The 26,937-nt window shown below is 43.7% G+C and overlaps 2 protein-coding genes across 2 annotated transcripts; both read left to right on the forward strand.

Moving 5' to 3' along the window:
- Positions 1–820: 820 nt before the first annotated feature.
- LOC121872120 lies at positions 821–1,834 on the forward strand. Its single transcript, XM_042374792.1, has 2 exons — positions 821–891; positions 1,147–1,834. Exons 1-2 carry the CDS (start codon positions 872–874, stop codon positions 1,550–1,552), a joined length of 426 nt encoding a protein of 141 aa, XP_042230726.1. The 5' UTR covers positions 821–871; the 3' UTR covers positions 1,553–1,834.
- A 5,923-nt stretch (positions 1,835–7,757) lies between these two features.
- On the forward strand, positions 7,758–16,604 carry LOC121872123 (solute carrier family 46 member 3-like). Its single transcript, XM_042374796.1, has 7 exons — positions 7,758–8,129; positions 8,366–8,518; positions 8,783–9,365; positions 9,518–9,613; positions 14,956–15,186; positions 15,464–15,620; positions 15,741–16,604. The coding sequence occupies exons 1-7, from the start codon at positions 7,977–7,979 to the stop codon at positions 16,318–16,320; spliced, it is 1,953 nt and encodes a 650-aa protein (XP_042230730.1). The 5' UTR covers positions 7,758–7,976; the 3' UTR covers positions 16,321–16,604.
- The last annotated feature ends 10,333 nt before the right edge of the window (positions 16,605–26,937 follow it).

Below are 26,937 nucleotides of genomic sequence, written 5' to 3' on the forward strand. Positions count from 1 at the left end.
GTGTGTGTGTGTGTGTGTGTGTGTGTGTGTGTGTGTGTGTGTGTGTTTTGTGTGTGTGTTTTGTGTGTGTGTGTGTGTGTGTGTGTGTGTGTGTGTGTGTGTGTGTGTGTGTGTGTTTCTATTTTGCAATTTTGTAAGGAATTTGTCACAGGATATGTTGTAAGGAGAGGAGTGGTGCTCAAGGAGGACCATAACACCTGGTGATGGTGGTGGTGGTGGTGGTTGCCCTTCAAGCTGCTGACGTCTCATACAAACGCAGCTCGGAGCTCTGACCTTGTACTATATTTAGACACAATGACTCACTAATTTGAATACAGAAAAAATAACACTCGTGAGAACATTGTTAACTCCTGAACATTTTAATTTGATGTAGCACTGAGACATTGAACACAGTGATAGATGGAGATTAGTGTTGACAAACGAAGGACGTTCTCAAGCACGGCGCCTGGAGGAAGATAATGATTCCTCTAAATAAAAGTTTCCTGTGACACGCGTCTGCCCTCATTCGACTGTAAGTTTCCCTGAGTGATCGAGGAGGTTATGGGAAAGGAGGATGCACACAGATAGCGATTCCCAGGTGTCGTTCAGCCGGTCTCAGTCCTCTCGTAACTTGAGCTTCGATCATATAAGAAATATCACGATTCGTTGTTATAAAAAGAGAGAGAGAGCTACTGTCTACGTCAGCTACCAATCACAGTTCCTGGTGTCCCCCCAGCCTGAACTGTCTCCGTCAACAAGCAAGGGACTCCGACCAGCGGGTGTTCCCCTTATCCACACCTGAACAGTATATACATCCTGAAGTAACGTCGCCTCCCCGCCACTTTAAGCTTGAACACTCATCTCAATTCTGATCTCCAGAGTAGCACGAAGGATGAGAAGACCTGGTCAATGGTGAGTGAGGTGACCGAGGACCTCAACATAACATAAGATTGTCTTGAATATAATAAGCCCAATACCTATAATGTTATCTTTAATCAACAAAGTTCGTCACCTATGTTATGTGAGATGTGATAACGATCTCTTGGTCCGCCTATCTTGTTATATTACAGTACAAACTATATGCTCATACGACTTACGTTAACATTATGCTCCTTCGTATAGTATCTCAATGATTTTATTAACAAACAATATTTTCTCCCTGTCCAGTCTGACGGAGCTGATGCCCCTCACGTCGGCGGAGTGGACGAAGCATCTGGAAGTGAACTCCAAAAAAGAAGATAAAAACGTCAAGAGAATTTTTAAACAGCCCTCCTACCTCATTGTCAAATTTATTGCTCGTATCCTCAAATTTTCAAGAGGAAGAACCTTAACCCAAAAGTATCGTAGCTCCACTACAACACAGCAGCTCCTCTACAACAGAGAACATCCTGAAGGGGACACATTAAGCTTAATTGAGTCTCCAGTCCCTAATGACATCACTACTTTTGGTCGTCTCCCAAAGCAATCTGATTGGGATCCAGCCTTCACAGTTCCAAGAGACATCGCTGATTGTAAATTTATTACGAAACTTAACCCAATGACTACCTTTAGCGAAATAGTCAACCGACACTGAGAACCAACAAGCTTGAAGTACCGGGAATACTTTGGGTCCTGAAGGAGCGTGGGGCAATGGAGCGTTACGGCACCAGACTGAGTGATAAGGAGGTTTCCGGGTCAGAGAGGAGGCTCGGAGGCTTCCTTGAGATGAGGCCGTGGTGATAGACCTTGGCAACGCCGCTCACAACACTTCACATTCTCACTACCACCTACAGGATTCACGCTGGCCTTCGTAATAATGCACCATGCTCCTTTCTTCCTAAATTAATACCCCGCATGTGTAGCTACTGTTATATAATGATGTACTATTTATTAAAGAGATAATGTTTTAAGAAATATAAGATAACCAGTCATGTCTCGTCTTTCTATTCCAGTATTTGCGGAACTTAAAGGTACAGTAGTATGATGCAATGTAACCTTCCCATTCAGGACACAAGTTGGTGATTTCTTTCCGTATCAGTCCACTCGAGGCTCCCTCTGTCACTAACACCGTCAAGGTACAAGTGACGTATAATGTTACTGCAAAACATCTAACCCTTTCTCCCCTCTCTCCCACAGTTCAAACCGAAATGGAAGAAAAGAAACTTGTTGAAAAGCAAGTTAACTATTGTATCTTCAGTATGATTACCACTTGTTTTACTGTATTAAGCAATGCCCGGTATCCAGTTCCCGTTAGCAATAGTGTGTGTGTGTGTGTGTGTGTGTGTGTGTGTGTGTGTGTGAACGGGTGTGATCTTTTTTCCCCGACTCTCCGAGGTTTTACGTGTCGATGAGAGTTGGGTGTGGACAGGGTCGAGCACACCAGCTAGGACCTCCGTATTACCCGTTAGAGGACCACCCTGGTCAAGTCATCTGGATGAACAAGGGAGATACAGGTGGAGAGCGGCACACCACCCACACCTTGAGTTTGTTGTGAGTCCTGACGCTAACTTCCACCTACTAATGTTATTTGTTTCTCAAAGGAGGGAGGTTCAGGGTGACGGGAGTGGTCTAGTTTTCTATTTCTGATTGAGGCTAAAGGTGTGCTTGACCTGCCCCCAAGGACACTATTGTTTATAACATTATTTTTGCTTTCATTAAGGTTGTGTTAGTGATGAGTGGTGTAAGAAAATGTTTATCTGCACTTAAAAAAATAAGATTTACTCCAGTGATATGTGAAGTAATTGTTTAAAAAATAAGATTTACTCCAGTGATATGTGAAGTAATTGTTTAAAAAATAAGATTTACTCCAGTGATATGTGAAGTAATTGTTTAAAAAATAAGATTTATTCCAGTGATATGTGAAGTAATTGTTTAAAAAATAAGATTTACTCCAGTGATATGTGAAGTAATTGTTTGTTTGTCTTGCTGACTGTTAACTAATTTCACTGATTGATTACAGACCTTATGTATATATTTTATTTATTTATTAAATTGTACATTAAGAATAAAGTGTATTCCTATCATTGGTCCAGTATTACCCACGAACGTTGTTTTTACCTCAAGCTCCACACATACTCCCGTGACACACACACTAGCGCCTAATGTGTCCAGGGCTTCTGTAGCGCAATACTATGGTCAGTCTTGGACCCTTGGGTTAAATGCTCATCATTCTCACTTAACTCAGGAGTCCCGGAATTGACTGGTTGATCGATTCCTAACATTTAGCACATCTGCTGTCGTAATAGTTTAAACTAATTTATGCTGAAGTCATATTAAAGAAGGGCTGCCCATTAAAAAATTATATAGGAAAATTATATAGACAAAACAACATAATTATGATGTTAAAAAATATATTGGAAAGTTTACAAAATCCCAAATGAAGACGTTAAGAGAATTACTTCAGAAACACAGTAGTTCAGTGCATGACTACATCTGAGACAAGACTACATCTGATAATGTATTGCTCACTGGTCACCATACAAGACATCTGTCATGGGTTGCGTTAGGCTTACCCACGCAACCAACTCCAAAGTTTTTTTTACTAGAGATAAGGCACCCGGCGAGGCATAACTGGGACATATATTTTCCATTAGTGGTATGTTAGCCAGCCTTTATGGGGAGGCCAGTGAGACAGTGTTGTACTGTTCATCCCCTCATACCCCAAAACCTCATTTTAAGTAGTATCCCCTTGGCCATAGGTTAGCCAAGATGTCCCCATCGCCCATCCTCTCCCTCCTGAAGGGAGCGGGACACTACACGGAGTCCTCCACCGCCACTCCGTCCTGTGGAAAATCGTCGACACAAGATTAAGTGTGTTAACCTAGGTTTGTTATCCCCGTGGAAATATCACGTGCGGAAGCCTGGTTGCAACAAAAGCAATCCAGGCTGGCAGTAAATGTATCACTTGAAGAATTAAGACTCTGTTAAGTCATACCCATAGTACAGTAATCACATGTGTTCCCAAGTTGAAAATTCCCTCTTTTAGAAGATTAATCTATTACAGCGTGAACGTGAGTGACTCATATATCCATTCAAATTGTAAATCATTGTATGGAAGCTTGACATATAAATGTAAGTGCAATTATCTGCCCGTATCTGTGATCCTATCTTATTATTACTCAAGGTAATGACTGATTGGTTATGACAAAGTATAACCAATAACTTAGATGGATGTTGGAAATTAATGGAATTCATTAAATCATCATTTATCAAGTATAAATCATGGAATGTCGAATGGTGGAGTGAACTTCTACGTAGATACGCCATAATCTCCTATAAGTAACCAGTGTGAAGGTATCGAATTTTACGGTAAGAAATAAGAAACACAACATATTATCAGTGGTTGGCATAGCTAAACGAAAAGTTTGCTTCACTAACCGCTAATCTGCTAACTAAAAAGTTAACTTCGCTAACGCTAAACCGCTAAACAGCTAAAAAAATTAGCGGAAGCTAACGCTAACCGCTAACTTTTATTATATGAATTTAGCTTCTTTTTTGGGGGGGGGGTGGGGGGGGTGGCTCTAAAACCCTTAAAACAGACCTAGAGCTGAAATTTTCATATGTTGTCTTGTAGCTTAGACATAGAGCTTTCCAAAAAGGTATAGCATGCCAAGATCAGATGATGATCAAGGTGTACACAAATAATTAAATGAACAAATTAAATTAAACATTAGTTTACATTCAAGTTTCAACATACACTTTATAATCTTTATTTACTGTACGAAAAGACAGAAAGTATTAAACGAATCCAAAAACTATAGTACTGTATAGCATAGGTTGCATTTTTATATAACTTATTGTTGGTCTTAGTCATGTAAATAAACAGAAAACTCTAAACTTTAATGAAAAGTAAGTTTTTAGAAAATTTTGTTTGGCGCACACCTTGGATGTTTACACATACTAACACACAGTCAGCCAAGCGTGCCTGACTGCCTGTTGGAGACACGTCACGGCGTCACGCGCTTACAACAGACAGGAACAAACGTGTATAAATTTTGTAATCGGTCTTAAAGTTACCGGAACTAAATTTAGCGGAAGCTAATTGGTCAGCTAAAGGTTTCCAAAGTTAGCGAAAACGCTAATCCGCTGACGAGAAAGTTAGCTTCACTAATTAGCGGTTAGCAGATTAGCGGAACCGTGCCCACCACTGCATATTATAATCTTTATATCAGTGGTTCTCAACCAGGGGGGAATTCCCCCCAGGGGGGAATTCAGGTTTTCAGGGGGGGAAAACTGATTCGGGAGCAAGAGATATGTTCGATGAGAAATCAATCACAGAATTTTGGCCCTTGATGTGCGATTCCTACCCAAAAGTGGCAGAAAGAGCTATCCGTGCATTGCTTCCGTTTGTGTCGACATATCTTTGTGAGTCAGGCTTTTAAACTCTGTTGCAAATTAAAACGAAGCAACGTAGTAGATTAGAGGTAGAAAAATGACCTGCGTTGTGCCCTTTCAAGCACTCCTCCGCGTATCCCAGAATTGGCGAAGAAAAAACAATCACAGGTTTCTCATTGACTGTAATCTTCATCCGAATAAAATTAATTATAAATTTACAATATCCTGGTATTCTATTGAACTTTTTGTTTATTGCATTATGCTTCAGTTTGGTCTGTTAAGTAATTCATTATAAATAAAAAAAAAACTATTTTACTTTTATTCAAGTTTTATAAATCCATCAACATTTTCAATTGGCATTTAATTTGTAAAACTCCACTATAAAAATAATCCATGCAAAATTGTAAATGTATATGTACTAATATGGAAAAAATAAAGGATTTTCAGTATTATATGCATATTATTTGGAATGCGCTTTTTGAGGCAGACAATCTTGGAAAGGAGGGGGGGAATGACATTCTGACATATGGTGAAAGGGGTGCATGGGGCAAACAAGGTTGAGAACCACTGCTTTATATAATATAATCCACTCTTACACCACACCGATATACCAAAACCATGGCAACATCAAATGCTGTAAAAATTTATCTCTCCCGAACAACTCCTGTAAGATCGTCAACTGCCTCACGATACAGTCTTACCTTCAGTCAGTACTGGCAGGAGAACCTTCTCTCCACACGACATACATCATTATGGTGGACTTTTTATCAACATTTTCACATTAAAAAACAAATTCCAGATGTGTCTTTCCAGTTGCAAGTTGTTATATGATTGGCTTAGAATAAGAGATTATATAAGCTTTATGCTGATTAATGGTAGCTTATTCAGCATTTTAAGTCACCTTGGCGTGAGGTGGTACAATGGATGGAGATTTTCTCTATAACACTCGGGCGACTTTAATAACCGCGTCAGTGACACGCACTAGGAAGAGACGTCATGTTACCTTGGTCGACCTGTCAAAAAAAGAAGTCTTAACTTTAACTAATTCACTAATATCATGTGTATTATGCACTAACTGTAGGAATACCAGCAAAAAAAAAATAATTTCCAAAAGAATCCAGAATGTTTTTAGTCTTAATCATATTACATAAACAGCACCCACCCACCAAGAGTCACCAACCCACGGTCATTACCATGAAGCCTCAGTAAAATAGATCCAGAAACCAGCTGATAAAAAATCTATTACGTTATATATTTATTTATAAGTTTGTGTGGACAAGACCCGTGTGACCGGTGAAAGCATTACTTCCCGGAGGTGCCCAGGGGAAGGATAAGTATGGCGCTACTTATGTGTTATATTGAATAAATTTTTCCTGTCTATTGACGTCATTGGGCGGGGCTTTGGAGTAAAGTGAGGCGATATTATTTGTGAGGCACTGTTGCTGCTGCTGGCAAGGTAACCTGTACGTAAAAACTTGTTTGGTCTTCACGTGGTTGGTTGAGAGGTGCGTTTATCCCTACAGGTGTTGTGTTAGCACGTAGAGGCATTGCTTCTCACACCCCCACCACCTGCTGAAAACAGTCATTCATCACTTTTATTTACATTCTCACTTTCATATTATTAGTATTATCTCTTCTAGTCTCCCAAACCATGACCTAATGATGACGAAGTGAAAATAGAGAGATAGAGATAACTTAGAGGAGTGCACTAGAAATTGACTCTCAACTTCACCTACCAAAACGTGGCAACCAGGAGAGCATAACTGGATACCAATACTGTACTTCAATTATACACAGATTCCCTCCCCAACACTGCCCTATCACGCCTCCTGGTGCCATGTGAAGCTCATGCCCAGAGGATGTGAGTTCCGTGGCTGTTCTATTCGTTCATTGTTTGTTTCCTTGCTTTTCGGGGCGTGGTCCCAGGTACTGGAAAGCTGAAATTTGGACACAATAGTGAACAAGTGCTCTGGCTTTCCTATCTTTTATTTATACTTTGTTCATGGTAGTGTCCATTGAACTTAACATTACTTGTTTTTGTAATAGAGATATATGTTCTGGTAAAAGATGTTGGTTTACTAAATTTTCTCTCTGCATAACGAAGAGAAAAATATTCAAAAAGTCATGCAATATATATCATTCATTTAATTTTTCATTTACAATCACGCAGAAGGAGTTAAAAATTCAGTAATAGACGTCAGCACTAAGGAATTTAATTTCGTAGGAAAGTGCAACTCGTTAGACGCATAGGATGACAAAACTAAACTTGAGAGTCAATTCTTAGAGCAACCAGCTTCCCTTCCATTTCAGGTCCAGAAGTTTTCTCTACTCCTCAATCTCCCATCCCACCAGAGCTCCTGGATGTGACGTCAGCGGGGTGTTTTCTTCACCCAGGACGTTGCCCAACGAGTATAAGATCACGGACAAGCACTCCACACCAGCATTTCAAAATTTTGCTCTCCTCTGATCAGAAGAGTCACTCCCGAGGGACATAGAAGAATTGGTCGAGTACAAGTGAAGTGCCATGCATCACTTTCAAAAACAGAAATTGAAGTGTTTCACAAAATCCAGTCACTGAGAAGAGAAGTGAATCGGCGAACCTCGATATAAGAATTGTATTGGAGGAGGAAGATTGTGAGTTATCAGTCGTGTTGGCAGGAGCTGAGGTACAACTCCCCAGCAGGATGGTGGCGGGAGGACTGTTGGCCGCCCTGCGGACAATCACCGTAGAACCTGTCATGCTCCTCGACGGAGCGTGCAAGGAGGCCATGCTCCTCTTTATCGAGAACGTCCAGATGAACAAGATATGCTCCGTCAACTTGGGGCTGTCACCGGAGGTAACTTTTCTAACTTGTGTCAGGAAGACTTGATAAACAGCATAGTTTAGTTTCATCACCAAACCAAAGTTATGAGATTAACAATATACAAACATGAGCACTTGTTAGTAAATATAGCTCTAAAGTTCAACAGTCATTGTATGTAAAATTTGTGATGGATTATGAAGAGTTTATCATGAGTACACTGTCAGTATAGACTGGTTGAGGAGGTGAGGAGTAACTGTGTGTCCTCTCAGGTGTGTGCCAACCTGTCAGCCCACCCGGAGCAAAGTGTGCTCGTCCAGCGAGAGTTCTCCCTCTTTGCTTTCTACAACAGCATCATCCTGTCGGTGCTGCCTCTCATATTCGTGCTCTTCATGGGCGCCTGGAGTGATAAATACGGACGTAAGGTGAGTAAGGGACGTTCTCAGTCCTGACATCATATTCCTTAGAAATGTGGCATTTGATATTCCTGCTTGAATCGTCTATTTTATTGTATATACGAAAATTCTTACGAAAATAATATGTGAAACTAACCAACATTAACATCGAATACTGCGGCATAAAATACCTTCAGAATTTTCATTTTAACGGCTAAGATATATATCAATATATCATACAAAATAATATTCAAATTTTCCTTCTCAACATTCTAACAACGTGACTTTGGACAGATTCCTCTCCTGATGACGTTGGTGGGTCGTGTGTGGTATGCCGGGGGTTCCCTGTTGGTCAACTGGCAGACCAGCTGGCCCGTGGAGGTGCTCTACCTGGTGACACTCTTGGAGGCCCTGGGAGGAGCCAACGCCGGCCTCCTCTCCTCCACCATCAGCTACATCAGCGATATTTGTCATGAGAATCAGCGAACATCACGTATCAGCACCGCCAACTCCGTGTGGTTTTTGGGAGGTCCTTTGGGAACATTGATTGGCGCTCTTATCATTAAGTACAGCAGCTATGACCTGGCTCTGGGCCTCGTGCTGCTCGCCTATGTCGCCGCCGTCGCTTACGTCGTCGTCTTCATCAAGGAGAGCCACGGACCCTTCGCTAAGAAGACGCTCCAGGCCCAGAGCTCCATCAAGGACGAGCCCACCTTGGAGAAGAAGGACACGAAAGTCACCAACATGTTGACCGACTTCTTCAACTGGCGACGCGTGGTGGAGTCCTTCAAGACGGCGTTCAGGAAGCGTGAGGGTAACGCCCGTTGTCTCCTTATGGTTGTCATCATGGGCAACATGATTCGTCGTATGGCCAGAGGTAACCGTCTGTCTTAATTTCTATCTTCTCTTTAAAGTTCCTATGGTACAATGTCACTTGGCCATATTTAGTATACATTGTTAGTTTGACATATCAATGAAGAACTTAGAGTTTCGATCACACTAAAGCCCTTGTGGTTTGTGTTCCCGCAGGGTTCTTCATGTACATGTTTGTGCGTCGCGCCCTGCACTGGGAGGCCACCGACTACGGCTACTGGATCTCATACCGCAACCTGCTGGCTGCCCTCGGTAAGTCACACCCTGCTGGCCTACCTTGTTGTTATTACATCAACATTAGAATAGTTTAGGGCTCACGTTACATGGGAAGGGAAGGGAATTTCTCCATCAGATACAAGTCCAGGTCATGGGATCACTATCCTGACACCCTCTGGCCCAGTATATAATTATACTGACGTTGTTCACATCCACGTCCATACATATACTAATGACAGGTCAAACACATCACCTTGAGCACTAATCACACAGTTGGTCAACAGTGTGGCCAGAACAAGGTACACCCATTAGTGGTCATTAAGCTTGTTGTTGTTGTTGTATAGATTGTCGGACCGAAGTCCGACACGGGCCTTTGCCTATAGGCGGCCCGTTTGGTGGTTCCGGCTGGAGCTCCAGGAGCAGCCAGACCGGATTGGGATTGGAGGTGGTCCCACCTGCAGATTGGAGGGATACTGCAGGTTGCAAGTGTGAGCGGACCCCCGATCAGTGGACGCTTACCACCAGCCCCCACTCTTGGACGTGGTCCGCTTCGGAGTGGCGCGCCCCCCGAACTGGGGTCCGCACTTGCTGGGAGAGGATGCTTTCTAAGCTATCTGGGTGGTGGGTATCGTGTGATGACCCGGAGTAGGTGGTGAATGTGGTCTGTATGGGCCTTTCGGGTTAGAGTGGCCGCTGGTGTTGTGTGTGTTTCTTGGGAGATTTGAGTTCTGTTTCGGAGGCTTTGTGTGACCTCGCAATCGAGGAGATAGTGTTCAAGTGGGTTGGCTGCTGGCTCCTGACAGTAGGTGCATTCCATGACGTCATTTCCGATCATCTGCCAGGAGCACTTGTACCCTAGTCGTAGTCGGTGAAGGCTGACTTGGGTTTGTCTTGGAGTTTTCTTGTCTGCGAAAGGTGGTTCCCCTTTTGTGGCCGCCAGGTACCATTTGGCTGATTGGGAACCAGCGTTGAGTGCATGAAGGAAGCTCTTTTTGATGTGGAGCTTGGTAGTCTTTCTGAGGTGATTCTTGATCTGTTGCACACTTGCTGGAACTTGGATGTGTACGCTACTAGAACGTGTAGCTGCCTTGGCTGCTTCGTCTGCCACGTCGTTTCCTCCGATCCCTACATGACTGGGAATCCAGTGTAAGACGACTGGTCGGTTTTGGCTTTGGAATTCCTGTAGCTGTGCGAGGATCGAGGTGATGATGTGGACGTTGTCTCTTGGTTGACTGTGTTGCAGCGCCTGCATGGCCGATTTCGAGTCCGTGTGAATTATGACGGACTTGTTGTGTTGTGTTGCAGCGTGTTGTAGGGCCTTTGAGATTGCTACCAGTTCTGTTTGTAGGGTGGAGCAGTCGTTGGAAAGTCTCCATTGGAGGGTCTGACCTTGGGTGTAGAAGGCCGCTCCGGATCTATGATGTTTTGGGTCCACCGAGCCGTCTGTGAAGTACGATGTTGCATCAGCCGGTGTCTCGGTGGCTATGGCTTCGAGAGTTATTTTTTTGAGGTCCTCCTTCTGGAGGTTGGCTTTACTATCGCCTAGGTCGGTAAATTTGAGTGTGGCTGGTGGAGGGATCCATGGTGGAGGAACAGCGTAACCATTGTCTCGTGTGTCTTGGTTGTTCTTGATGAGTGTTTCTGCTTGCAGGTGTCGGATGACCTCGCTTGCCTCGTGCGACCAGGTGGCCCCTCGCACTCTGTGGTCGAGGTGGAGGGAGGCACTGATTCGAATCTTGGCAACTGTGGGCTTGTCTGCTCTACAGATTTTGGCGAGGAGACCGGCTGTCACCTGCTTGACCCGTACTGCCAGGGGTGGTAGCTCGGTTTCCATTTGCAGATTGCAAATTCTGGTCCACATGGGTGCTCCGAGCATGGTCCTGAGAGCATTGTTTTGAATGACTTCTAGCTTGGCTATTTGGTCTTCTCTCAGTCCAATGAGTGCTGGAGCACTGTAATCTACCAGCGATCTGATGGCGGCTGTGTAGTAGGCTTTGAGCACATGAAGGTTTGCTCCTGCGGATTTGCTGGTGAGCGACCTCATTATATTGTGTCTGCTCTTCGTCCTGTGCCTGAGATACTCGAGTTGCGGCTTGAAGGTGAGTTTCTGGTCAAACCAGATTCCAAGACACTGGTGGGCGTTGGTCCAGACTACCGGCGTGTTTTGTATGGAGAGCATCTTGTCTGGTGTGTCTGTGCAGATGGCCATCGCTTTCGACTTGGCTGGATTTATCTTGAGTCCAAGTCTGTTGCACTCCTCTTCTATAAGTTGGAGTGCGTGTTGCGTGTTGGCTAGTCTGTTCGATCCTCTTACTATAAGCTGTAAGTCGTCTGCATAGCATAGGAGCTTGGCTGTTTGTCTGAAGGGAAGTTTGACTAGATTTTCCATCAGGACATTGAACAGCATTGGACTGAGGATGCCTCCTTGTGGGGTTCCGTTTTCGTGGACCCTGTAGCTTGAGGTTGCTCCCTGAAAGCGTACTCGTGCTTCTCTCTGTGTGAGGTAGTTCTGGATCCACCCCAGCAACCTTCCTTTGACGCCTTTTTTAGCGAGCGTAGTTGTAATGGCCAAAGGATTTGCTAGTTCGAAGGCTTTCTCCAGGTCGAGGAAGACCACCAGAGCTGGTTTGTTGTCCACTGTGCTGAGTATCTCGGCGATGTTGTTGCCTGTGCCGGTGTTCTCGGTGTAAGCAAAGATGTGAGGGTGTGGGCTGCCTACTTTCCACTTGAGTCGGTTGAGAGCCATTCTTTCTCCCGTCTTCGCTATGCAGCTGAGAAGGGAGATGGGCCTCGGTTTGTCTGGTTCTCTGGGCTTTCGGAATGGGCTGTATATCTGCCTTCTTCCATTCCGGTGGGAGTCTTTGTGCTGTCCACGAAGCATTGATGGCTTGCAGCAGAGCCTCGTGTCCGGCTGTACCGGCATGAGAAAGCATGGAGTAGGTTATCCTGTCGGCCCCTGGAGCTGTGTCCTTGCTTCGTTTTAGCGACTTCTGGAGTTCTTGCTGGTTGAATGGTCTGTCAGTGTCATCTTCACTGTTGCAGGCCTCTTCGATCATCTGGAGTCTGACCTGTCGCAGACGCCGTTGTGTCTCCTCCGCCTGTCTCGGGAGGTTTTTCGTTGCTGCTCGGTCAGAGAACAGTTTTGCAAGTCTCTCGGCTTCCTCTTCTGGGTTGGGATGAGTTGGTGGTGGTGGTGTTGCCTTCCCAGATGCCCTTCGGATCTGGGCCCACATCTTGCCAAGGGAGGTGTGCTCGTTCAGTTCGGAGCACCACTTGAGCCAGCTTACGTTTTTAATTTCTTCCTTCTCTTCCCTGGTATCCTTAACTATGACTTGCAGGAGATGTCTGTTTGTTGCCGTGGGATGTCTCCTGTAGTTTCTTCGGGCCATGTTCACTCTGTGGTTGAGTTCTTTCACCCTGGGACAGTAGTACCAGTAATCATTGTACTGTCTTGATGTGGGTTTTGTTTTTGGGATAGCCTCTTCTGCCGCTAGGTGAAACGCCTCGACCAATTGGTGGTGGAGGGTTGTCTCATCCGCGGGTGCTGCGCCGGCCGGCTGTGATTTTTCGCGCCACTTAGCCAGGTGTTTCTTGAAGAGTCCCCAGTCTGCCTTTTGAGTGTTGTATCTCCATCTCGGGGGGGGTGGAGTGGGGAGTTTGTTCACCTTCAGCGTTGTTAGGGTGGCGAAGTGGTCACTGGTCAGCGTGGGGTGTATCTGCCAGGAGGCCGAAGGCTGTAGTGCACTGGAGACGAAGGTTAGATCTAGCCTTCCTCCCCTGGTGTGGGTGGGCTCTCCGGTGTTCAGGAGGCAGATCTCGGGTGTATCTTGAAAGGTGGTGTATAGGTGTAGGCCGTCTTCATTTGTGGGGCTTGCCGAGCTTAGGAAGGGATGATGTGCGTTGAAATCCCCTCCTATGAGTGTGGCGTGGTCAGCGGCCGAAGCAAATAATTGAGTAACCTCCAGTGAGCCCCTTGGGTTCTTGTAGATGTTGTGAACAGTTAATTCCCGTTCTTGGAGGGTTACTTTGACGGCCTGTGTCTCGATGTTTTCCCCACATGGAAATTGCTGCGTGACATCGGCGGAGGGTATGCTTGACTTGACCAAGATCATACATCCTCTTGTTGACGCCTGCGTGAAATGCCTCCTGTATGTCTTGTAACCGCTGAATTTGAAACAGTGGTGTTCTTGTAGAAGTGTTTCTTGTAGGAGTATGATGTCAAGCTTGTCCTTGGCTGCTGCTTCTTGTAGGAGGTGTTTCTTGTTTTTGATGCCCTGAGCATTCCATGTTAGGATGTTCAGGGTGCTGACGTTTTCCACCACTGTTTCATCGGGGACTTCTGGTGGTCCTCGATGGAGATGTCCAAGTTCGATTCCAACTGAATCAGGTCCATGTCTTCGTGTTCTGTGGTTTTTGCCTTCTGGGCCGTGGTTCGGTTCAGGGGAGTTGAAACGTCCAGTTTCTTTCTGGGAGCTGTTGGAGGTGGTGGCAGAGTTCCTACTTTTCAGGGCTTCGTTGAAGGCGCGTAACTGGTCTGCTTTCTCTGTGCGAAGCCTGTCGTAGTTCGGGTCGTCAGGTTGGCGGTTCAGGCGGGGATCGCGGTTAGGAGGGCGTACGCGCTCCATAACCGGGTTTTTTTATTTTTTTTTTTTTTAGATCCTACCTATTCCGGTTGAGTAAATAGCAGAGGAATTACAGCACTCCCCACTAGCTGGTGGTCGTAGAGTGGTTCCTGAGCTTCTCTCCCGGAGCCCCGATTGGGGAAGCCTACTTCCTAGTGTATGTGACTGCTCACTTATAGACGTGAGCTAAGTGTGCCTATTTGGGAAGGATAAGGATTGCTACCCTCTTTCCAGGTGGACCCGCACGATCACGGTTTTCCTGGAAAGACTCGGCTGGGGAGGGTTTTGCTCCGACCCCCTTTCGTGTTCACAATCTCCTGGGAGGGAGGTGAACAGTTACAGGGGGGACCGCAGGACGAATACACTTTTGAGGGTGCAGGTCCCTAGGCCAGAGCGAAAAGGGAAAAATGGTAGTAGAAGGAAAAGAGCTCAAACCACGCCGGGAATATCGCGCTATAACTGCTCTCCAGCTGGAGTGTGGGTCACTCACACCACCAGTGGGGAGGGCAAGCTAATGCTCGATAAACCGAGAACGCTCGTGAGTTGTTGTGGACGATGACAGTCGTGGGTGGTCCGGTCCGGGAAGATGGCCAACAGTGGTACAAGGGAGAGGGCGGTCTTCACAGTTCCGGGTCCAGCAGGAGGTCTTGTTGAGAGGTCTTCTTGGTTCAGGAGCGATGTGTGGTCATTAAGCTGTATATACAATCTTTAATAGGCGTCCATTAGCCGGTAGTCTCATGTGGTAAATGTTTTCAGGCTCGCTGTTCCTGGTGCCGTTCCTGACGCGGCTGTTGTCGTTCACGGACGCGTCACTGGTGGTGTTGGGGACTGTGTCTATGATCAGTGAGTACGTGTGCTACGGGCTGGTGAGCGGACCTTCCCAGAGTTTCCTCATGTGGCTGGGGCCGCCTGCAGGCGTCATCTCCAACGCAATGGTCATCGCCTTCAAATCTATGTCCACCAAACTTGTCACCAGCCACGAGAAAGGTGAGCACATTAGTTTATTCTCATTCTGATGGTCAATTATGTTAATTTCAATGAGAGCTATTCATGAACTGTAGAACTATAGTTATACACTGTTTCACCACTAGCCTGAACAAAATACTTATGCAAGATTCCTTATATAAATTTTTTTTTGTAGATTGTCTTCGTAATTATTTTGTTTAAATATCATAACACTGATATAAACACCAATTATTGTGTAAATTATCAATTATGTACTTCTTATTTCTGGTCTTTAATTGGTATTGATGTTGTTGGTCAGGTCGTATCAACGCCGTGATGGCGGCCCTCAACGGCCTCATGCCGATGATGGGCTACGCAGCCTACTCACCTCTCTACTACAACACCGTCGACACCTTCCCCGCTGCCCAGTTCTTCTTTGGTGCCAGTCTCAACGTCATCATCATGATCGCCTTCATGTAAGTCACCTTTGCAGTTCATTTATCTTTTCCAAAATATACTGAAATATACTGAAAAACTGTCACAGCTTCTGATGGCAAATGTTGTTTATGAACTGGTTTTGTTCCTTCTCTGTACAGTCTGGTGGAACTATTGCGCCAGACGTCGTCGTACAGCGCTGAGGATCTGGAGGTGGGCACCAAGAAACTTGACAAAGGCCTCAATGGCATCTTCAAGAAGCGTTCGTCCATCACCCTCAAGTCTGTAGCTCGAACTCTCAGCGGTCCAGGAGGACGCTTCACCAACTTTACCCACCAGCTTCCCACCATCAAAGAAAAGTCAACTTTAGAGGTAGTTAACTTGAGTTTACCTTCCAAAACCGCCGATTTTATTCCCGAGGCTACAGGTAAAAGTGCTGCTGTTATTGGTACAGAAAACTTTGAGTCAGCTGCTGCCTCAGACAACATCAGTCAGGCTATATTGAACATCAAGCTAGTGACATCAGAGGGTCACTCATTAAGAGGTTGGTGCCAGAAGGAGCAAGAGGCAAGTGGGTGTTACAGCAGCAGACTGAGTGACGCGGAGATCACAGCGTCGGAGAAAACACTGAGAGAGCTTACCCTGGATAATGAAGCCTTGAGAGACTTTAACAACGCCCCTCACAACACAATACAAAGGTCGCCCTCACTACCACCTGCAGGAGGAAGGTCCTGGTGGTAAAACCTGATATTCCTTATCTTTAATCAGTTACCAATCTCATCTGTCATGTACAACAAAATCTTCTCGAACTCCTGGGCACGATGGAGGTGATAATGAGCAGACTGGGGCTTGTCATCTCGGAATGTTGAAAATCTTCTTTCATTTTTCAGATTGCATAGTGCTTATAGCGTTCGGGAAGATTTTTGGTGAGATTAAATATCACATTAATAGATACATTATGTGTATGGACAATATTTATTGTATTTTTAGATACACTTTGTTTGTTAGTAAGAAAAAATTCGTTATCCAAATATTGATGTTTCGATCTGATAGTTTCGTCAGAGCTTTGGTGATTCAATTCAGCGTTAAGGTAATAATATTACAAAGAATTAATAGTTTTACCTCAATATCAATTCACTTTTCTGTCTTCTCATAATCAATGCTTCAATAATGATCCATATCTTTCTTTTGTATAATGACGAGGCATGAAACTGTTTTTCTCTGGCCGACATCTTGACCTAAGTTAGTCCGTAACCTTATCTCTTCAGCTATTTATACATTGTTACATGTTTTCTTCACGTGTGATATTTTAACACAGTGGTAATAATTCCTTCATTAAATATTAATATTTAATATTATTATTACGTGAATTATAGTCTCTAGTAAATTGTACAAGTTAGCAATAAAATATATTTTTTCGTTTTCTCTCACACGGATTCATTGAAAATTTTCTAGGATAAACTTAGCTCTTTCGCTAAGTGTTAATGGATAGTTTCTTACAACGATAATAACACCTTTTTTAAATACAACTTCCCAGGATTTGTATACACTAATAAGTTATTAGTAATAAACTTCAGGTATATTATGATTCATCTGGTTTATCTAAGGACCTACACACCTTCTACCAGATATGTCAAAATAATGTCATATTAACCACCAAAAATTCTAACAGATATTACAGTTACAGAGTAACTGACCACTCCGCAGTGGCGTAGCTAGAGTGTGTGCCGCCCGGGGCGGCCCTTGAGTTTGCCGCCCCCCCCGCCCGTGCCCCCACAAAAAATACATCAATTGTTGCTCCACGAGCAATCCTAATTTCCAACTCCTTCCATTGTGTGAAATTCCGAACGTGAGCTGCACTGGATTCGTGCTCGGATATTCTAGGATTCAGTTTCCACCATATGTTGAATCCATCCTCAGAATTAAACAGTTTGCAACAAAAGCAGTAAAGAGCTTCCTTGGAAGGGGAGTACACCATCCATGATCTCAACATTCTTTCACCATTTGGCAGAGTTTGCAAAAACCATTCGCGTGTTAGTTTTCTAGTTTGTCCTTTGGTTGACACACCTTCACGAATTACTTCACCAAAATCAGAATCTAGATTTTGAACCACAGGCGCACCTTGACGTACCAGAAAGATCCGTGTGTCATTGCTAATCTTGCTTGGCCATAGGCCAACATCTTTTATGTCCACTCTGTCCACAGCTGGTCCCGGAATATTTTCTTCTTCATGTTCTTCATCACTTGAAGGAGTTGAAGTTGACGAATCGCTTGAAGTTGAACTTGAATCCCTTGAATTTGATAATGATTTGGTTTCTATACGACTGATGTATTTAAAGAGTGCCCCTTTATTCTTGTTTAATACTTCCTCTCTTGCCTTTCCCTTTTTTCTATACACAGCACCACTTTCTTTAGCTCGCTTCATCTGGGGACAGAGTGATAGAAGTATAAAACATTAATTTTTCGAGAAATAAATTCACACTGCATGTTTAAAATTAAAAGATAAAAAAAATTGAAAAAAATGACGAGAACTTTAGATAAAAGTGATGAAGCTAAATATCACAAGTCACAAATTCTACACTTTTGACAAATAACACATTAAGAAAAAAGCTCTGTGTAGCAAAAGAATGCTTTTGTGAATTTACAAAAAAATTCAAAATGTATTACGTACATTATTTATTATTACGGCATTGAATAATATAAAAAAACGCTATTCCAAAAGGAATATGCATAGGAAAACATTTTTTCTTAAATAGCATTTCCTCAGCAAATGCATAATTTTTGATATATATATATATATATATATATATATATATATATATATATATATATATATATATATATATATATATATATATATATATATATTTCATAATCCACAATGAAAACGTGGATAAGATGTCTTGAATAAAGACAAGCTAAGGTACTCCGTTGTTTCCATTTCCGTGTGTGATTTTATCAAGATATATATATATATATATATATATATATATATATATATATATATATATATATATATATATATATATATATATATATATATATATATATATATATCTGCACAATAACCACTGGAGAGAAAGGAAAGACAAGCAGCAAATACTTTCGTTTAATACATCCTCTGCCTGAGGATGTATTAGAAGCGAAATACTACTATATCTTTTCATGATGTGAAGTTTCTGCATGCATATATATATATATATATATATATATATATATATATATATATTATTTTAGGTTAGGTTAGAATCCGTTACATAAAACAATTGTACTGCACCGTTATCTTTTATTGAGTATGATCTAAAATCACGGTATAATGACACTAGTATCAATGTAATACAATGGAAATGTAAAAAGTAGCAACTTAATCTAAAATTACAGACTCAGAGTACAGTGAAAATGGATGTCTGACATAAGCCCCCCCGACAACGACGAAAGCCACCCAGACAAAAGCCCCCTACTTTGATCGGGGTGGCTTTTGTCTGACAACCCTAACCCAACCCAACCTAACTTAACCTAACCCTAACCTAACCAATAATTAACCACAGAGAAGAACAGTATATTTTACCCTCAACTATTTAATTATGTCCGTAACTTTTGAAAGCCCTTACTGTTGTCAGACAAAAGCCACCCCGATCAAAGTAGGGGGCTTTTGTCTGGGTGGCTTTCGTCTGGGTGGCTTTTGTCGGGGGGGCTTTTGTTTGTACCCCATTGAGGATAGTGTCTTAGTATAAAATCGCAATGCTGTGAAACAAAATCTTAATATTTAATCTCAGTACCGCAGCAAAAGTCACATCAATATTTTTTAACCAATACTTTAATATTTCTTACCTTATAGTATTATGTCTTCCAACGAAGTAAATAACTGGATCGAAAACACAAGAGAACTTAAAAGTCGTCTAGCCTCCCCTCGTCTTGTCACGATGGAGACTTGTGCAGAACTGAAGTGAATTGCTTGTAACTGGTGGATTGGTCGGCTGTACATGAACTGATATGACCCGAGACTGCATGGTTTTGCAGCTACTGGAGACGTTAATCCTTCCCTTTGTATCGGCGGCAAGTTAATCCTCGTCGTGTCTGACCTAACACCTGACCCACACCACATGAGCTCACTGGCGTACTTGTTTGAAGTTGTTTCCTTAATCCTCAACAGGTTACAGGTTGTGTGTGTGGGGGGGGGCGCATAGCAAGGGTGTAGTAGCTCATGACGTGGCCGTGATGATGTGGGTCAGGTGTTAGGTCAGACACGACAAGGATTAACTTGCCGCCGATACAAAGGGATGGATTAACGTCTCCAGTAGCTGCAGATATGGGTGATGAGCAGACCCAAAAGTGCCGCCCCCCAAAAGTGCCGCCCGGGGCGGACCGCCCCCCCCGCCCCCCCCTAGCTACGCTAGTGCTGACCAGCCTACAGAACGTTTAGTTCCTGCTAACTGTGTCTGAGTTTTGAAAGATAATATAAAACTGCATCGTTACGTCTTGTGTGCTAATTGGGTCTGAAACATTGCAACATATAAACTTTACTTTAGTCCTGAACTTTTATTTATGGCCTCCGGGCACATCTACTATAAAACCCTCGCCATTATCTACTCTATTTTCTGTTTGCATGTCTGTTACTCTTTTTCACAACCCTGTTAGTTCGTATTAACCTCTTGGGTGAGAAGCAAACCTTATAATTTATGATTATAGTGAATTAACCCATTGAGCATGAAGAGTTAACCCTTTGAATAAGATATATTAACTATTCTAGTGCAATAAAATTATGTTAGAAAACGTATTAAGAGATAATGTTGTGTTAAATCAGTATTGCATATGGGCGTGTGAACTGTTCTGTGACAATGTACTGATCACATTAGTACATACAGTATCAGTTATCTTTAGATATGATGGTTTATATTACGCTAAATAGTCTACAAAATGTGTATCAATTCTTTCTTGAGTCTCACCCAAAATGTACATTTTCTCTTGTACGTCCTGACTTACTCGTTCTATACAACCCAGCAATGCAATGTTGTCTGCTATGTTAAGTGTATGATTGACCTCATGTGTACAGCATTAAGTTGTGTATACCTGATTTAGCTGAGGCTTTCAAGATCAATATAGTAATATGTTGAAAGCCTTAGTTACTGTTATGTAAGCCCATCAGCAGAATTGTGAAAGTACTGGAATTTGTTACTTAAGTAAAAGCAATGTTACATTGGCAAAGTGTTACTCAAGTAGTAGTAAAAGTATCCGATGTTCAATGTATTCAAGTAGAAGTAAAAAGGTATCTCATTCACAAATAATCAAGTACTGAATGTAAAAAGTATTAAGCCACGCCTACCCTCGCCATATAAGACCTGACCTCATGGTGACCTACCGCTCTTTTCTACCTACACCAACCAGCAAGCAACACCTCCTCCACCTCCTGCCTGGCGGTCCTCGCTCCCGCCGGCGAGCATGGTGACCCACAAGCTGGTCCTCCTCTGAACACCCTCACCAACCAGCTCTCTCTACATCACGCTTGTAACCACGCTGCCACTTCCCAGCACCAAGCTGCACTGTACATCCAATACAATATGTATACAGAGAGCACATTGTGAGTTTCCTTTCCCCATCCTGTGCATGGCAGGAGCTACCATGCACAGGCCAACCGGCCTATTACAGACTCCTTATTTTCTTATGTTCTTATGTTCTTATCCCATCCTGAGTGTGAACCAAATAACACGTACCCCACAAATGGTGACCCCCGGAGATTCGCACTCACACAGGATGGAGGAGAAACAGATCACTCTCCCAGTCTTCAAGCAACATGGAAGACTGGCTTATCCACACAGAGGCAGCTCTCATCGGCTCTACAGCTACTGTCTCTACACCACAGGTTAGACACCCTAGAGCAGCTCTGCGACTCTAAGCAGACAGCCGCTCCTCTTCCTGCCCCAAGTACCACGTCCTACCGACCCCAACACACCCGTCCTGCCCCAGACGCCTCCCCGGCCCAGCAGTACCCACTGCCGCTCCTCCTAACGGGGCCCCTGCTCCTGACGCGGACCCACACACCCCTCTTTTCTCCCTCAGGTACCCCCTGCTACTGTCCTGCACCCTGCTGCTGTCGTGGACCCAGCTGCTGTCACGGACTCTCCTCCACTCCTGCTGACGCAGCCCCTGCTCCTGACCCAGGCCCACACACCCCAGCAGGCGCATCTGACGACCCTGTACCTGCCGTGAGGGAAGCACAGCATTCATCGCCTCCACACACCCTTTTTCTCCCTCTCTACTCCCAAAGATATTGTGTATCTAGACAGTTGTCTCCTCTAGCGGCCGGCTCATCCACGCCCTCGCCCTTATGGCTCACATGAGGCATGCACCGCCCGTTCTGCCTCACATGTGCCATGCAACCCTGCAGACAACAAGTCTCCTACACCGCCTGGAGGGAAGGGGGAGTATTGGAGTGGATTCCTCCCCTACAAGCGCTTGTAGCTGAGTAGCCGACCCCGCGAATTCCCCAGTGTATGCCTCGTGGTGTAGGTCAACCAGCGCCGCCTTACATGACGGAGGTCAACTATTAAGCCACGCCTACCTCCGCTATATAAGACCTGACCTCGGAGTGATTACCCTCCCAGCTATATCAGCCAGGAAGAAGTAATTGAACCACCTCCTGCCTCAATATACACATTTCTACATAAAACATTACTAGAGGAATAAAGATGAGAGTGACCAACCAGCTCCACTAAGAACCTGGCAGGCCTCTCCATACAGTGTACCCTTAGACTAACACAACTAACACTTAACTAACACCTCAAAAAAAAAAATGTGACTACCCTCCCAGTTACACAAGGACCTGGGCGGGCTCACTAACTCCAACAATAATAAAAATAATAATAATAAGCAGCATTATATAAATAAACCAATATTAATACAAAGGTCTGACGACCCAAGGGAGTAGAACAAAGACAAAACACCAATAAGAAAGATGAAGCGATCTGGTTGAGCCCAGATTCTTTCTACTCCTACTGTATTTCAGTTTCACCACTTTTCCTTCAATCCCTAATAATCTTCTTTCACCTCTTAACTAAAGACTTCGTATCGTATCGACCGCTCTCTCTTACTACCTACAGCCAGTCTTCAAGTAACACCACCTCCTCCACTCCTTCCTGGCGGCCCTCGCTCCCGCCAGCGACCATGGCGACCCACACCTCGTGGTGAACTCTTTTACTACCTACACCAACCAGCAAGCAACACCTCCTCCTCCTCCTGCCTGGCGGCCCTCGCTCCTGTCGGCGAGCATGGCGACCCACAAGCTGGTCCTCCTCTGAGCACCCTCACCAACCAGCTCTCTCTACTCAACGCTTGTAACCATGCTGCCTTCCCAGCACCAAGCTGCATTGTACATCCAATACAATATGTATACAGTGAGCACATTGTGAGTTTCCTTTCTCCATCCCATCCTGAGTGTGAACCAAACATCACGTACCCCACAACCTCTTAACATTCGCCTTAAGCGATACCTTTACGTGAATATGTGGTGTATACACTCGATTCTCTCTTTATGAAATGGTCATTATTATCTGTTGCCTTATATATTTGGTGTTGTGGGGTTATGAGATATTGGTTCACACTCATGATGGGATGGAGAAAGGAAACTCACAATGTGCTCACTGTATACATAATGTATTGGATGTACAATGCAGCTTGTTGCTATGTAGGCAGCTTGGTAACAAGCATTGAGTAGAGAGAGCTGGTTGGTGAGGGTGCCCAGAGGAGGACACGCAGCTTGAGGGACGCCAAGGTCGCCGGCGGGAGCGGGAGCCGCCAGGCTGGCGCAGAGGAGGAGGTGTTGCTTGCTGGTGGCAGTGAGTAGAAAGAGGCTGGTCACAGCGGTGTCAGGTCTTCTAAGGCGGGGGTAGGCGTGGGTAGATAGTTGGCCCCCGCTCTGTAGGCGGCGCTGGAGGCATAGGCTGGAGAATTCGAGAAGGTTCGGCTACTCAGTGACAAACGGCGCTTGTAGGGGAGGAATCCACTACAGTGTCATTCTTGATATTCATAATAATTAGTGAAAAGAGAAGAAGTAGTGGATTTACAAGGAATATATTCTCCGAAAGTGTGAACTTGTTTATGACTTCAACGATAAATACTCTTGATTTCAAACTTTTTCCACACATATCTTGAAAGAAAATGTTTCCAAGAACTTAAATATTTATATGCATTAAGTTCGACATTAAAGTAAGTCGGAACTACAGTCGGTATCTGGAGATGTTCGGGGTACTTGGTTCTAACTACAGGAGGGAACATAAACACCTGTAGAGTTCTGTAGGTTCTATTCAACGGAAATATACAAGGGTGCGCTTACAAGCACAGGTAGTCCTTACACTCCTATATGGGTCAATACATACAGTATCCTTGACATTTATATATGGATTTATAAGAGATATATCAATATTATTCGAACAATGAGCTCCAAGGGAGGTGGGGCATCTTTAGGCGGCGGCACACTGGGCACTTTTTCTCCCTACATGTTGGACCAACACGGTCCGGCCAGCAAAACAAAGGGACGTACCTTGCGTCACACGGGGACGTTTTGCTGGCGCGTCTGCCCAATGCAATGAAAACAACAACAAAGCGTGTAGACGAGGTTTGCCATGGATCTCGTTACTACAGTTGAGGCCTTGCTGGATTGTGCTATAGTTCTTTAATTGCTGAAGCAAGTGAGGCATCTGCAAAAGATAAAGGAAAGACAATGGGTACGTCGTGAAGTTTGTTTACAATAGGCAGCGGCTGGCTGGTCAAAGAAAACTCTGAATAATGATTTAATAATACTAAAGAAGTTATAAAGTGACAAGTAAGTAGAAACATGTCACCGTTTTATGTGTTATATTTCAAATTATTGTTGTTTCGTGATTTAATTCAATTTTTACTTGAATATTTAACACCTAATATGACGTAACTTCATTTGAGCACTAACCCGACCAGCAAACCTCGCTGCCAAACCGTTGTCCATTTCTCTCAACAGCCTAAATCCTGCTACTTGCTGGGCCGTCAGGCCAACGGCCAGCAAAACGGGCAACATGTTGGGAGGAAGTGCCCAGTGTGGCACCGCCTTTACCCTTGTGCCGTCAGCTAAAAAAAGAAAACGACTATAAGCTGACCAACAGTCTGAATTTTGAATTAGTTTTTTTTCAGATGTAAAATGCAATCCAATTGCTCCCTAACTATTATTATCTTCATTATCTTGGGGTGATATCCACGTATAAAATTACTTCGGGTGATGTTGAAAATATGATTGTCAATAATTATCTTGTTTTCTTTACAAAAATCAAGTAATATTTAATCTACTCTTATCTCTATTACATAATCCTGGCGAGTCTTTCACCAACTCACATTAACATTACCAAGTCATTATAATTATTCAATGAACTTCACAGCTTCTTTATTTTTTTTTAATCGACTGTAAAATTTCATCTTCATCACCATTTTCTTAACATTTGCCAAGTTCATGGGTCAAGCATCAAACCTGACTAACAGTACTCTGGACACGGCTCACTTCCCCCTTCACACGACTACCGACCTTACTCTTTAAAAGATTACCTATACTTGTTTTATGCTTACCACTTCCTTCTTATTATATAAAGTGATATTTTTCATCACAAAAGCTATCTAATACCTTTTCAACTCCTTACAAGCATTTGCATACTTTTCAGTTAATGTCCCCTTATTCTGAAGTTGTTGTTTTGTCGGATCGTTGCGAAAAGTATAAAATGTTGTTATGTTCAAGAAATACTTGCTAGCTTGAGTGACGGTCACGCTATAGGTGCTGTGCAGTCTATAGTGGTCTACCTCGCCTCTCCATTAGTATCCTTCTTCAAAATACAGTGAAGGAGGAGACCCGGTGTCGTTCCTCACCAGAAGACTACGTAGACTAAATAAAACCAAGAAAAAGCAACGTGGGAGGACGGCAGGGTGGGAGCTAAAGGTCTCTCGTCTGTGAGGGACCATCTCACCAAAACGAACTCAGGTAACGTTATTTGCTGTGTAGGTAAATAGTGTAGTGTTGATATTTGAATTTGGCGTGGGTGTGTTTTGGGTGTGGCTGTCTTATGGGTGTGAGTGTAGTGTGGGTATTTTGTGGGTGTGGGCGTGTGGTATAGATGTGGCAAGGAGTGGGTGTAGGCACGAGTAACATTAACCCTTCACTAATGGACGTCACTTTTAATATTTTGTTTGGTTAACGCCAACAATTTCATTCAGTAGAGAAACCCCCGTATACAAGGGATTAAGCAACTTCAACAACAACAAAATAAATAAATCTGATAAAATACAGTTTGGAGGACATTTATCAGTTCTGTCCAGACACGACAGAAGCATAACATAAAGGAGATATTTGGAACACGGAAACAAAAGAAAGGTGAAGAAGCGGACGTCACAAGATATGGAGGAACTGATGGATGGAAGGAAGGGAGGGAGGGAGGGAGGGAGGGAGGGGTTGAACCAAATAAACGAACAATTCCACAAAACACAATTCATTGTAATCGTTTATCCGGAAAAAACAGACAAACAAACAAGGGCGTAACGAGAAAGAGACTTAGTCAAGAAGATTATGTGCGTAAACGTTGAACGAACTAGAGATAAACAAGACTAAACAAGTGTTTTCTCAGCGTAATGAGAAGTGACGATACAATAGAACAAATCAAAGTACAGTAAACATGTTAGAAGAAGAGGATAAAGGAATGAGAGTCCAGAAGGCGTGGCGGTCCATTAAGGACAGTATGAACACAGCTCACTGTATTAACCTGAAGTACACGAGGAGGGAGCATGGTCGACACTACACTCGACCGCTTTCACTTCCCCAACTTGTGTAGTTGTGTGCTATTTACAGCTGGAAGGACTGGAGTCTGGGAGTGCCCAGAGATCGAAAGAGTGACACGAGCGCTGTATCTACTAGCCTGCCACACTCCACACCATCACACACATACATGCGGCGTGCAATATTATGCAGAAGTACAGCGGCCCTATAAACACGTCTGGGCGTTGACAAGTGGTGGAGGTCAGACGGGTGAACCTTGTTCCCCCACCAACCAGAGTCACCCACCATGGATCATCTAAGAGGTGATAATAATGACTCTCCCGGAGTAAATGAATCACTTCTGAAGAACTCACAACCCCTAGCGGAAATGAGATACACCATCAAGTATAGAATAAGGTATAACAAAGTGACTAGTAGGACGCAGTAATATGCCCAGTATTAATAAAAACAAGACGAACTTAACTCCAAAGTGACTTGCCAGTTATTTGTCCAATATTAGAAAAAGAGACAAGTTGATCTGTAACAAAAGCAAGAGTACCAACCTTATAAGTCATGTAGAAAAAATTCTAAGGAAAATG

This window comes from Homarus americanus, unplaced genomic scaffold (assembly GCF_018991925.1).
Source record: "Homarus americanus isolate GMGI-L3 unplaced genomic scaffold, GMGI_Hamer_2.0 scaffold60095, whole genome shotgun sequence".
Taxonomy (NCBI): domain Eukaryota; kingdom Metazoa; phylum Arthropoda; class Malacostraca; order Decapoda; family Nephropidae; genus Homarus; species Homarus americanus.

What these genes read in the sequence shown, in the direction of transcription:
- LOC121872120 (XM_042374792.1), top strand. Translation starts at nt 872, where the DNA reads ATGAGAAGACCTGGTCAATG. An exon ending in ATGAGAAGACCTGGTCAATG is followed by an intron (nt 892 to 1,146) that starts GTGAGTGAGGTG and finishes CTCCCTGTCCAG; the next exon opens with TCTGACGGAGCTGATGCCCC.
- LOC121872123 (XM_042374796.1), top strand. Translation starts at nt 7,977, where the DNA reads ATGGTGGCGGGAGGACTGTTGGCCGCCCTGCGGACAATCACCGTAGAA. An exon ending in GATTCGTCGTATGGCCAGAG is followed by an intron (nt 9,366 to 9,517) that starts GTAACCGTCTGT and finishes GTGTTCCCGCAG; the next exon opens with GGTTCTTCATGTACATGTTT. An exon ending in ATCATCATGATCGCCTTCAT is followed by an intron (nt 15,621 to 15,740) that starts GTAAGTCACCTT and finishes TTCTCTGTACAG; the next exon opens with TCTGGTGGAACTATTGCGCC.